Here is a 14,600-nt window from a genome sequence, read left to right on the forward strand (position 1 = left end):
GAATTAATATCGTTTATTTTTGTCAAAAAAAAAAAAAAAAACTTGTTCGCTATCGCGTCACTATAAATGCAAACGGAAAAAACACCGGCCGTCAAATTAACATCAAATTTCAGAAGTGCAAACGCAAACTTTGTTAAAAAAAAAGGGTCATGTTAAATTGCCCTAGGGGATATGTTAAGCAATCCAAAAGTAGAAATATTCTCTTGAATTTTGTGTATTCAATTAATCTAAAATTAAAGAATTAAATTCAAATGAATTAATTACAACAATTTATTTCCACTTTTAGCTCATTAACTTGTGCCTTAAGGACACAAGATAATATTTCCAAAAAAAAAACAATGGTTATTTTTTTTTCTCAATAAAGAGGCTCTTAGTTTTGTACCCAAAAATTAAAAAAAAAAGAGACTCTTAATTTACTTTTTCGTCAAGAAAAATATTAAAAATGGACTAGAATTGTAACAATTGCAAAAAGAGTTTTAACATCTATATAAAAAAATTGCAAAAAAAGTTAGAATTGTAACAATTGATTCTACCTCGGTGTAACAAATAAAAATCGCTGCTTCAATTTGAAATTAATTTTGGAACCGAAATTGCTTCAAAAACATCATAAAAACTGGTCAAACATGTTTAACCATTGCAAACTCAAATTAGAGAGTTCCACAGTACCAACAAGCACCTCTATTACACCTCTTTGTCTTAAGTTTAATCTCATGGCTATTGTCACAAGAACAACCTTATTGATAAAAAACCCCTTATGTGTAAATATTAGATTGACTTTCCATCCATGTAAATTAGAGCAGTGTTATTTAGCACAATTCATTTGCCTACGAAGTCCAACGACACATAAATCTGGAGATTACTACATGGCAGAGAGAAAATAAAGGCGGTTAAGGAGGGAGTAACAATTGAAGAGGATGGAGATGCCCCCCTTAGAACTCGTATTTATTATAGATATCTTTACGGGACGCAAATCCTCTTTATAGACATTAAACTTGATCAACATGTAGTGTCTAGCAAATAGACAATAATTTAGAATTAAGAACGATTGAATTTTTATTGAATTGCAGTGGAAAGTTATTATCACAAGGAGAGATTCTAAAGTGTAATGACTGACCCAATTAATCGAGCTAAAGAGGTTAATATGCTTCAGTTTAGCACAAATCCCGCATGAGAACTTTAAGTTCAAATCATGACTTAAACCATTCGCCGGATTTTTATTTATGTCGAGCCAAACTCTGGAATACCATGATCCCTTTTCCATAAAAAAAACCCGGAAGATTAAGAACAAAAAACACAAGTGTCATGATTTGCTAGCTAAAATACATATTCCAGGCATTCAGGCTCAAATTTGATGAAATTTCATTTCTACCGAGATATAGTGCAAATATATAAAATCGTATAAAACAACCCATTTAGACAAACCTTCAAAGCTGTATTTATACAAGTCAACGGCAATTAAAATGATACTGAAACAAAAGAATCACTGTCATCATAATTCAAAATTGTATAGAATAGGTTACACGTGCACATGACAGTACTTGAATTTCAAGATCCTTACACAAACTTCCTTCACCCTCTAATAAACTATAGTAGATTAACCCAAACCATTACTTGCTATAACTAATCAATTTTGACTGAGGAGTAGATGAGCCTTGTGAACCAAAAGCATGCATAGAATCCAATAGTACCGGTTACCACAAAAAACGCATAAGAAGCTATAAGCATGTATCCAAAGTAAAATATAGCCGACACCAGCTTTGTGATTTCAAGCTTGGTAAAGAAGTAGAATGTTGCATAAAGAAAGAGGTACAGTGCAGAAGAACCAGAAGTAAGGTATGAACGCCACCACCACAAATAATCCTCACTGCACAACTGGAAGTAGCAGAGCACAATGGTTATTTCAGCACAAGTGACAACAAGGATGATGAAGACCAAAAAGAGGAACCCAAAGATGTAGTAAAACTGATTCAACCAGATTGAGGTGAGGATAAAGAAAAGCTCAATGAAAACAGCTCCAAATGGAAGTATTCCCCCAATCAAAACAGAGAAGGCTGGGTTCATGTACCAGGCCTGCTCAGGGATCTGCCTTGGGATTTTGTTTGTTTTCACAGGATTCTCAATTGCAGGTTTTTTGAAACCAATATAGCTACCCACAAAAACAAGTGGAACAGAGATCCCAAACCATAAAAAGACCAGAGCAAACATTGTACCAAATGGCACAGCTCCAGATGACTTTTGGCCCCAAATGAGAGCATTTAATATAAAGAAGATGACAGAGACAATTGCAGGGAACAAGGTTGCAGTCCTGAGGGCAATTCTTTTCCACTCTGATCCTTTGAACATTTTGTACAAGCGAGTTGAAGAATAACCAGCAAATATTCCCATGAAAACCCAAACCAAGAGCATGGCTGTCATGAGCCCACCCCGGTTTGAAGGAGAGAGGAACCCAAGGATGGCAAATATCATGGTTACTAGTATCATCCCAAAAAATTGAACACCTGTTCCGACATAAACACACAGCAAATCTGAGTTGTTAGGTGGCCTAAATACATCCCCATGGACAAGCTTCCAACCAGTCTCTTCTTGGGCTTCTTCCTGGGTCTCAAGCTCGTTATACTTTGCAATGTCACGGTAGAGTGTTCTCAGCATTATCATTGCCACCATGCCCGAAAGAAAGAGAACAATCATTAATGAGTTTACAATAGAGAACCAGTGAATTTGGTCATCATTCATTAGCAAATAGGCATCCCATCTTGAGGCCCACTTCACATCACTCTCCTGCAGTTAGCAGCCAAATGTATAAGCGGATAATAAGAAATAAAACTAATTATCACATTTCATCATAACAAAAAAGAGAGGATGGTGATAGTGAAGACAATCCAGTTGGATATAAGAAAAAATAGCTATAAAAATGCTCATCAATGCGAAAGAGGGTGTTGAATATTCTATACGCCAACGACAGACCAGTTTGTGTATGCCCATAACCATTCTAAAACACAAGGTATAGTTGCACTACTATAATATCAGTTCATAACCTCACCTGGAAATCAACATCATATGTGAAGATAATTTCCTTGTTCTCTTCAACTTCTTGAGGAGAGTTGTTGTTCACAACTGTGTGCTTAGCATGAGGGTCACAGGTTGTCAAACGTGTCTTTTTGTCATCCCATTTACCATCATACTCATGTTTAACACTGCACATAGACCATTTGAAAAATCACCACCAAATACTAAAAAAAAAAAGACGGGTCAAATTGTGGAAAATAAAAAAGATTAAATTGATAAGAATTAGAGCACAAAAATAATGACCTGAATGGCTTAACCTCAAAGCCCACGATTCTAGCAGATTCAGTTTGCACATCTCTATGATACTTGACAGTAAATGCCAAATGATTGTGGATAAAATACTTTTCCTCCTTGCTCTGCACATTAGTTCAGATAAAGTAAGTAAATAAACTTATTGGTATTGAATAACAATGGCCATGGTGCTACAAAACAATATGCATACCCCGGTATACTGCCCTTTGAGTCCAACATGGAAACCAAGCTGATAGACGGTAGAATCCTGATCATTCCGTTTTATGGGAACAACTAGAGGAAGGTTATCTAGAATCCTGTAAATGAGTGGCAAAACCATTATGAGATATAAGTTATCAATACGATAGCAGAAAACTTGCAGAAAATATTTTACCAAATAGCAGCATAACATACATGTTCACCCGATACTCGTCATTGATCTTCTCTTTGAACTCCTTAGCATTTTTAGCATCAAGTTTAATTTTACCCACAACATTACACATTTGTGGCTCGCGCATTTTAAACTGAAAAATACCACTGAATCAGAATCAAATAATAACCATAGAAATTACAAAATTTATATATAAATGTTAAAAAATTGCTTGGAAGAAGGAAAAAAAAAGCTCATGTAGCTAACCAAGTTAATGAGCGATTACCCATTAACTATTCAAATGTGGTTAACCAATTCAGAGGTTAACTGTTCCTAAACTATATATTTCATTACAAAATCCTTTCTTAGAAACTGATAAAAACTCAAGAATTAACATATAAAACTGACCACATATAGTGAATTTTCAATGCGGTCACCACGAAGAACTTCCCCAAGATTTTCTGCACTATCCTGTATCTTTTTGGGGGCAGGATAAGGAAGTGAATAAAATGAGTATGGAAGCTGGGTCTTCGTAGATGTTAATTTGTTTACTTTCACTTGTAATACATCTCCCTGCAACAAAGAAATATTTTAACAAGTGAGTTAGCAACTTAGGTAGTAGATCTACAACAATTCACTTCGCCAGATCAAGATTATGACCACAAAAAAAAAAAAAAAACATTTCATTACATATTCTTACAGCAAAATATCCAGCAGATAGCTGCATTACATTTAAAGGAGCTACGTAGTTAGTAAACTGATTTCATTGTCATCCACAAGTGCAGTTAAAATCCTAATGCAAGATTTCAACCAAGCCAGATTATCTGATGATATATCATTCATATTTAAAAATACACCAACTATTTATAACTACACTTATGGAGCTTAAACATTCTTCACTCGATTCATTGATGCAAACAAACAGAGCAATTAAAGTTGGCTAAATTAAGTAACTGATAAAAAACACAAATGAGTAATAGAAATCAAAACATAAACCTCACAATCCTCCATATATCAACGATTATTAGTAAACGTTGTTCTATGAATCGATCCACTGAAATTTAGATTCAATCTATTCCATACACTTGCATGTCTTGTTTCAACCAATTCAAATAGAAAAATCTAGAATCAATCAATCACATCACATCACATCGAATCGAATTGGATAGAATACAACACAGATCTAACATATAAGATTCAAATACAGATCGAGAAGAAATGGATGAGATAGTACCTTAAAGAAGTCTTGTGGAGCAACGCCGGGAAGGTAGAAGGAGAAAGCGGTATGAAGGAGAGAGAGAAGAAGAGTAGAGAAAACGAGAGATCTCAAAAACGCCATGGCGTTCGAGATCGAGATCTACAAGCTTCTTTCGAATACTTGTTTGTCGGTGATTGAGTTATGAAATGAAAAAGGAATAACACAATATAAACAACGATTAGTTGAGGATAACGGAGGAGATAGTAGTGTCGTTCGTCGTCGTCGCCACCAGAAGGAGAGGACTGATTTTCTCCGGTTGCAAACTGATACAGTTACTGGATTCTAGTTATATATAAGTGCTTCTTTCTGCTTCATTTCTTCAAACGCGTTTTTCATCTTTACTTTTTTTTTTTTTCTTTCACATAAGGATAAAATCGGAATTACAAAGGCTTGGACCAAACTCTATTCTCACGTGCGACAAGGGATAAGATAAGACAAGGTTTTTTTTTTTTTTGGCTAAACTCCACTTTGCGCCCCCTAAGTTTTAAAATGTTGTAATTTTGACCCCTTATTAAAAAATGATAAAAATGACCCCTTATGTTTAGGGAAATATGCTATTTTGACCTTCTAACATAAGGGAAATATGTTTTTTGACCCCTTATCTTTACAAAAAGTTGCGATTATGATCCCTTTTCTGGGGGCACGTGGCATCTTCTGAGTAATTTTGGGATGAAAATGGTCAAAATTGCAACATTATGAAACATAGGGGATGAAAAGTGCAGTTTAGCCTTTTCTTTTTTTAATAAGCATGACAAGGGAATTATGTATTCATTTTTTTTAAAAATATTTTTCTCGTTTCTATAAAAAAATTCAATTTTAGTCTCTAGAAATTTTCATCAATTTTTGGTTCTTAAAAACAATTCCATCGTAATTATCGTTTCAGTTTTTAAATCAAATTGTGTATATGTTTTATATTTTTTAATGAATTTGTATAGATTTTTTTTTTTGGAAATTAATATATATAAATTATGCATTGAAAAATGGTAAAAGGTGAAATATTTAACTTTATAAAAGTCAAAAAATTGTTGTTTTTAATGAAAATTTTCTATTTTTGACATCCTTACCATTGCCCTTAAGACACTGTGGCAAAACCCAATTTTTTTTAGAGGATAATTTGTATAGAGATAGTGCATATAATAAATACCAATAATTTAGATTATAAATATTCATTAGTTAAGAGATATGGTGGAATGAGAATTTTTTTACTACCCCAAAAAATAGTACCAAAGACATTAGTCATCATTCATTACGAAATACTTCTCTATAAAGCACATTTGAAATTACACTAGCATCTTCACAATCTTCATATGTTATTAATACATGTAACCCTTCTTTTAAAGTAACTCTTGAAATTGCAACTTATAATCGAACATGCGTAAACACAAACTTTGAAAGACAAATTCAAGCATGTTTAAGTGATTGCTCTTGGCTTTTACTAATAGTCATTGCAAATGAAACGTCTGAAGGAAATTATCTCCGTTGAAACTTGAAAGGAATTTTTATGTAAGAAAGTGTCAAAGATAACCTTGATATGAAAACTTTATCACCAATATTATTTCCTAATATAACATTTCCTTCAAGGCCACATATTCTCATCATTGTTATAATTAGTCTTGTTCTATTGCATAATCATTATATCTCATCAATATTCCTTAATAGCTTTACCGACACTCCAACTTTTAATCTCAACTTGAGATTTGAAAGTACTGCGAAGTAGCAATTGTGTTTTGAAAATTGGGGGTATGAGCATCATCAACTGCATCATCAACAATGTTGTGTGAATATGGAGTATAATAACTTAAATATGTTTTATCTTTACCCGAAAGATAAAACAAAGTTGGCATTTTCTTCAGTTAAAAAATAAATTTATTGTCTCTACTATTCGATTTAATTTTTAAGATTTTCGTTAAGTTGTTTTACGACAACTCAACAATCTATATTTTTAGAGCGAAAAATATAGTAAAAGAAATTAAAAATCTTAATTGATTAGAAAGTTAGAATATTATTATTTTACTACTTAATTGGCTATTACATTAAAATGATTATACTAGTGTAGAATTAACTACTAGGTAGTAAACCTTTTTTTTCTAAAAAAGAATAGCCTCATTTTTCTAAAGAATGCATATTTTTAAATAATTTTTTGGACCAAAATCTAGAAAAAGTAAATGAATTGAATATAACATGAAAAACAGAGGCTTCAACTTTTTCTAAAAAGAAATTGACAACAAAATGAGAACTTAATAATATTAAAATGAATATAGCATAACATAGAAATGTGAGTTCTGGCCGTGGCTCAGAGTTCTTTCCTCGGCACGTGGTTTTGTTTTGCAGGGCAGTTTTTCTGTTAAGCTTGCCCTGTGTTCTTGTGACCTTATGAGCCTATTGCCTGCACTTTTCTTGTGATCTTGATAAATCACCATAAATGCTTGTTTGTGAATAAAAATTAAAACATAAATTGCATTTCAAATCTGTTTGGTTTCATATATCTTTGTATAGGCAGATTGTAGCTGGGTTTATAACAGAGACACTTTCAATATAAGTTGTGTCCGGTGTCTAACACAACACGTTTATGCCAATTTTTCAAAATATAACTAGTGTCGTGTTTGTGCTTTATAGATTATAATTAAAAACTACCGTTTCTTCATCCGCCAAGTCAATACATGCTAAAGTAGGACATTAACAACTGTCATGGCATGGCAAGAATATAAATGACGTTAAAAAAACTAGACACTCATAGTAAAAATCAGACCTAAGTTATGTGGTGGAGATAGTAAATGGTGAGAAATTGTAAAGATGGAGAAAGGAGGTGAAACGAAAACCTAAAACAAATAGAGAGACAGAGAGATGATACGTGTATTACAATTAGAGAACCCAATATTCCAGTATTAATAAAGATTCATCATGTGTTTACTGTTTTAAGCATTTTTTTCATCCAATTTTTTTATATTAAGAAGCGATTGGCGATTACAGTTAAAAAGAGGCATCAAATATGCTCATAGTGCTTTCTAGACTACCAAAAAATAAATGGCACAAACACAATTAAAAAAACAACATACTCATAATGTGATGAAATTGTTGAAAATAATGATAATGATGTGAGATACTGAAGATGTATGTATTGTTTAGCGGACATAGGATTGCGAAAAGCACCTGAAACCCTTCATGTAGGTCTCTTCCCATACATGAACTATGGCAAATGTTTGTGAAAAACCACTTGAAGGATCTTTTAATATTGGAATATTGGGTTATCTAATTGTAATACACGTACCATCTCTCTGTTTGTTTTAGGTTTTTGTTTCACCTAAAAATATGCTCATATTGACTTGGAGGATGAAGAAACGGTAGTTTTTATTTTCATCTAATCAAGCACAAACACGACACTAGTTATAATTTGAAAAAATGGCATAAACGTGTTGTGTTAGACACCGAACATAATTTTTATTGGAAGTGTTTGTGCTATAAACCCAACTACAATATGCCTATACAAAGATATATGAAACCAAACAGATTTGGAATGCAATTTATGTTTTCATTTTTATTCACAAACAAGCATTTATGGTGATTTATAGTGAAGAGTAATAATAACCTTGAAGCCAACATTCTTCAATTCCAAAGCAATGTTTCCCATTATTATTTTGTTTTCCGCATGAAACATGATGTTTGAAACCTGAACAATTTATGTTACAACTTTTCCATCACGATCTATGATTGCATTGCCAGCAGTATCAACACATGGATCTTTCCTCCTAATGAAAACAATGAAAACTTTTAACCATAGAAATTTCAAAACAAATTTATAGTTAATTTTATTTACTCACATTCCTAATGTTGAAATCAATCACCCTTTCCAGAAAGTCATAACCTAAATAATAAAATAAAATAAAACTTAGCACAATTGAGATTAAAACAGCAGTGTAAAAATCTAGGAAATGAAATTGGAGAAATTAATATCACCGTCTAGTTTTTTTTTTACGATGTCGATGAAGTATTTGACAGGTTGTATTGTTTGGTTAAAACAGACAAGTCCAGACAAAAAACCAAGCGAGTTGACAAAAAGTGTAGATGAAAAGGTTCAAACTTATAATTTCAAAGGGTTCAATATATAGCCAAACACCAAAAAGTTAGTGTAAATTTCTAATGTGCCTGAATGACTCCCCCACATACATATAACTCAATGATATATTGATAACAAATAATAAAATCAACACCACAAATTAGTGGCTAGATATTGTTTCCAAAAATAATATCAATGACTTTTGCTTTACCCTCTGGTTAATAGAAATGTAATCATTGATATGTATTAATTTGTTTGTTTACAATGTTGCAATTAAAATGATCGCTAACGATTTTATTATATTTTTGAAATACGACGTCTTACAAACTATGATATTTAATCAATTCATAAATAATATACCTATTACAAAATTTGATTACTTGTCTTCCTAAACTCTTTATGTTTATCATATCAAAACTTCAATCGTGTATTGCAACAAAATGTTTATATCACCTCTTCCATAAAAATGTAATAAAAAAAACGAATATTATGGTGTTATACGTGGTGATTATTGTACTAAGAGTAGTTTTGATCTCCTAACCATTGTGTTGGAGAGTGTTAGAAGATTGAAAAAAAAAATGTTGGTATATATAATTATAAGTTTTTGTTTTTGAAAGAAATGTTCAATATAGTTTTGTCTAACGTTGAATTTGTTGTTCCAACTTGACATTTGGCATATAAACGTGTTGCATAGATGAAAAACAAAACAATATAATCAATGAACACTCGAAATATACATGGTTTATAAATGTTTTTTTTTTTTTACCAATAGAGATAGCTATAATTTGTCCATGTTCAAAACCTATTTTGTTCCTTTATAACTATAATTTTATAAAGTATTGTTTTTTACTATTTAATAGCAAGTAAAGAACATGAACACACATCAATATTCAAGTTAAAAATAGTCAAACACATACATTTGAATATGAAAATCGAATACACATTTTGCATAAGTATATATTTCGGAGTTATGCTAACAAATGTTAATATGTTATTCAATAGAGATAACATAATACTTAGATTTTGTTATGTAGAACTGTATTCACTTATATGTGTGCGAAGTGATTAAGTATTATTCTAGTGTGTTTTAGCTGGTTTGGTCGCCCATTAGGGTTATATTACTTTATAACAGTCTAATAACAAATAGCGAAAACAACACCACAAATCATTGGTCGGAAATTGTTTCTAAAAGTAATATATCAATGATTTTTTTAAAACTCTCGTGAATTACCATGTTGTTTTAGTTTAGATGAATACTGATGAAATTTTACGTGTTTGAAATACAATGTCTTTAGAATGTGATGCCTAATCAATCCATAACTACATTGATAACTCACTTTTCCATTTAACCATAAACAACACACTTATTGCAAAATTTGATTACTTCTCCTCATCAACTCTTTTTATTCATCAAATTAAGACTTCAATGACGTATTTTGATAAAATGTCTCCATCGTCTTTTCCAACAAAATTTGATGAAAATAAGAACTATGTGCTACTCTGCGTGATGATTATTGTGCAAGGGGTAGTTTTGATCTCCTAATTATCATGGGAGGGTGTTAGGTGGTTTAAAAAATGTGTTGATATATTTAGTGTTACATATTTATTTTTGGATGAAATATTCGATTTGACCTAACCTAAAATTGAACTTGTTGTTTCAAATTGACAATTGACATAAAGACTTACTATTTGGACGAACAACAAAAGAATATAATCAATCATAACCGAAAACAAACAAGATTAGAAAAAGATTTTTCCCAGTTACACGTTGAGTTTAAAACCCAACACAATAGTCTCTTTGTTAGTTTCTCCTAAATGTTTAACAGTCACATGGCTTAATACATACCCCAATCTCTTAACTTATTTTATTTTCTCAGTTTAGTCCCTGAACTATTAAGTGTGTCAATTTGGTCCTATAAGTCTTCTTCCGTTTACTAATATGGTCCTCTCCGTTAGTTTTTTTCAAAAATTGTTAACCCCTTGTTCACGTGTCATTTTAGATTGATGATCAAGGACTGGATTTAGAAAGCGCACAAATATACAATGGACTCACAACATATAATTATTTCTATTGAATTTCCTAAAAATTAAAATTAAAATAGAAATAAAAAAACTCATTTCCCTTCTTTCTTTCTCTACTAACCTCTTCTTTCTCTCTCTTCTGTGTGTTCCCTCTTCTTCCTCTTCTTTCTCCCTTTTCTCTTGTTCATTCTCCTCCCTCTCTATTCATAGTCTTCTTCCAATCTTTCATAAAAAAACTCATTTTCGAATTCCAATCCTTCATCATCAACATCAATCCTTTCAAATTTCAATCTAAAACCCATTTTTGGATCTAATCTAAATCCTTTCAAATTTCAATCTAAAACCCATTTTTGGATCTAATCTAAACCCTTCCAAATTTCAATTTAAACTCATTTTTTTTATGAACATTAACCCATTAAATTAAAAAGTACAGAATGATTCTTTTTTGCTTTAGGAAAACCAAACATAGATTTAAATCACAACAAGTTGCTTCCTCTACCAAAAACATTGATAAGAAGGGGAACGCTGTGATTTTATTTTTTGTTTAGTGGTTTCATTAATTTCTTAATTCGTTTTTCTGGTGAAGATACAAGCAATTAATTGGTGGATCATGTGGGAAGTGTTGAATTTAATTTTCATTGTTTTTGTTCATTTATTTAATTAACTTACACCTGGGTGATGGCCATCACTTGTTGTTGTGCTCATATCGGTTGCGGATATACAACTTATTGTGTTGGTTTTGTTGTTTTGTTTTGATTAGGTTTGGTGTGTGTTTGTAATTTTGTAATTTTTTGGGTCTTGTAATTTTCTGGAATTTGGTGTTGGAGTTGCTGGAAAATAGTTATGAAATTTTGTAATTTCTTGGAGTTTTGTTTAAGATGAAGATGAAGATGAAAGAAAGATGCAAATAAAGAAGATTGCGAGGGGAAGAAGATGAAGACAAAAAATTAGGTGGTTGTGGTTTATTATAAGCTACAATAGACCCCTCCATGATTCAACAATCTTCATTTAATAGATAAAATGGTTAAAATTACAAATTTTAATAAAGTCTATGGTAGACCACCTACAAAGTTGGTTCACCTTAGACATTTAAGGTTAAAAACTAACAGAAAGGACCACATTAGTAAACGTAGAAAGACTAATGGGACCAAATTGACACACTTAATAGTTAAGGGACCAAATTGAGAAAATAAAATAAGTTAAGGGACCGGAGGATGTATAAAGCCTTTAATTTATTATAAATAATTTTGTTATAAAATTCATAATGAAATTCTCCCACTTAAGTTCTTAAATGAATTTCACATGTACACATAATTTATTTTAGGGTTAAATATGTTATTAGTCCCTACATTTTGCGCTACTTTAAATAATAGTCCCTACATTTCAATAAATATTTTTAAAATCCTTACATTTTACTTCCGTTAATACAATTGGTCCCTACCGTCTATTTCATTAACAGAATCATGACAGAGCCCATTTTGTAAATAAAAAAAAAAAAAGACAAAATCAAAATTGTAAAATTTATTATAATGGACCAAAAAAAAAAACCTTCATCTTTCTCATTCAGCAGTCGCAGCACAAAAACAGTGAAACCGACCGGCAAACAAACTGCAACAACAACACAGGGCTGGCAACCACAAACAAACGGACAACAGCCGCGACAAATTTCCAAAACAGATGTTGCTGCACACCAGAAACACCGCATGCCAAGGACAGACAACCACCATGAGGGTGGTTACAAGAGAGAGAGAGAGAGAGAGAGAGAGAGAGAGAGAGAGAGAGAGAGAGAGAGAGAGAGAGAGAGAGCTGAAGAGCGGTTCGTCGCTAGTGAGAGTTGAGAGTGGTGGTACGTTGGCGTTAGATAGCGGTGACAGTGGTGCTCCAATTGGAGACCAAAATTGGGGTCCTTCAAATATGTGTTGTTTGGAATTTTAAATCCCTAATTTCTGAAAGAGTGGATGATGATGATTCTAGAACGATTGGAGTACACAAGAAGAGGAAAGAGTGGGGTGGTGAATGATGAATGCCTATGAAATGGTTGTGGATTTTGGAATGGAACTTCAAAGTTGCAGCGCATGGTGGAATTTTTTTGAAGACGGGTCAGATTCATGTGAACCGGGTCAAATTAGTGTCATTTGGCCCAAACCCGGTTTTAATTTTGACAAAAAAATAAACTAAAATAAAAAATAATGCCACATCATTATACTCTTTACTTATCATGTAAAAAGAGACGACATGGACCAATTGTATTAATTGAAGTAAAATGTAGGGATTTTAAAAACATTTATTGAAATGTAGGGACTATTATTCAAAGTAGCGCAAAATGTAGGGACTAATAACATATTTAACCCTTTATTTTATAATTTATTATTGTTAGTACTTAATACACAACTTCTCCACTCCTCAAATCCAACACCTTAAAAAAATCAACTAAGTGAATCTCTCGCGAATAACTACATGACATTGCATTTCAACAACATTAAGCACATTCCCACTTATTCTCGAGTCAATAAACACATTCCACTTTTCTCTCTAATAGAGTTACCTATGTATAGCCAATGCTTATCGAGTTGTAAACTTAGGCTTTGTTTGCGAGTTTTAAGGGGAAGGAAAGGAAAGGCTAAGGAGGAGAAGGGAAGGAAAGGGAGGGAAGGGAGAAAGGAGAGAAAACCTTCCCCTTGTTTGGGAGTTAAAAAGCCAATAAGGAAAGAAGATGGAGAGCTTATGTTATAATTTTACTATTTTACCCTTTTTCCTCTTAAAATTAATACATTGTTATATTTCGTAATTTAACTTCTAATTTATTCAAAACAACTTATCTCATGAAAAACAAATTATTACGATCTATTTTTAAAAAACAACTTATTCAAAACAACTTATTTATAAAATAAAAACCTTATTACAATCACTTTTTAAAAACAACTTATTTATACAAAACAACTTATTATAGCATCTTTTTAAAAAATAGCTTATCTTAGGAAAAACAAATTATTACGATCTTTTTTTAAAAAACAACTTATTCGAAATAGCTTATTTATACAAAACAGTTTATTATGACCTCTTTTTTTAAAAAAAAAACAGCTTATTCAAAACAGGTTAATACGATCTCTTTTTCAAAAACAGCTTATTACGACCTCATTTTCAAAAACAGCTTAATACGATCTCTTTTTCAAAAATAGCTTATTACGACCTCATTTTCAAAAACCTCTTATACAAAACAGCTTATTACGACCTTATTTTCAAAAATCGCTTATTCAAAACAACTTATTTATACAAAACAGCTTAATACGATCTCTTTTACAAAAACAGCTTATTCAAAACAACTTATTTATACAAAACAGCTTATTACAACCTCTTTTTTCAAAAACAACTTATTTATGCAAAACAACTTAATACGATCTCTTTCAAAAACAACTTATTCAAAACAGCTTATTTATACAAAACAGCTTAATACGATCGCCTTTTCAAAAACAGCTTATTCATACAAAATAGCTTAATACGACCTCATTTTCAAAAACCGCTAATTCAAAACAGCTTATTTATATAAAACAACTTATTACAATCTCATTTTCAAAAATCCCTTATTCAAAACAACTTAT

At 31.7% G+C, this 14,600-nt stretch overlaps 1 protein-coding gene across 1 annotated transcript; it reads right to left on the reverse strand.

Moving 5' to 3' along the window:
- Positions 1-1,389: 1,389 nt before the first annotated feature.
- LOC11428802 (transmembrane 9 superfamily member 9) lies at positions 1,390-5,217 on the reverse strand. Its single transcript, XM_003603243.4, has 7 exons — positions 4,902-5,217; positions 4,076-4,240; positions 3,712-3,821; positions 3,509-3,614; positions 3,310-3,422; positions 3,041-3,194; positions 1,390-2,778 (listed from the first exon to the last, which is right to left on the reverse strand). The coding sequence occupies exons 1-7, from the start codon at positions 5,004-5,006 to the stop codon at positions 1,621-1,623; spliced, it is 1,911 nt and encodes a 636-aa protein (XP_003603291.1). The 5' UTR covers positions 5,007-5,217; the 3' UTR covers positions 1,390-1,620.
- Positions 5,218-14,600: the final 9,383 nt, after the last annotated feature.

This window comes from Medicago truncatula, chromosome 3 (assembly GCF_003473485.1).
Source record: "Medicago truncatula cultivar Jemalong A17 chromosome 3, MtrunA17r5.0-ANR, whole genome shotgun sequence".
Classification (NCBI taxonomy): Eukaryota; Viridiplantae; Streptophyta; class Magnoliopsida; order Fabales; family Fabaceae; genus Medicago; species Medicago truncatula.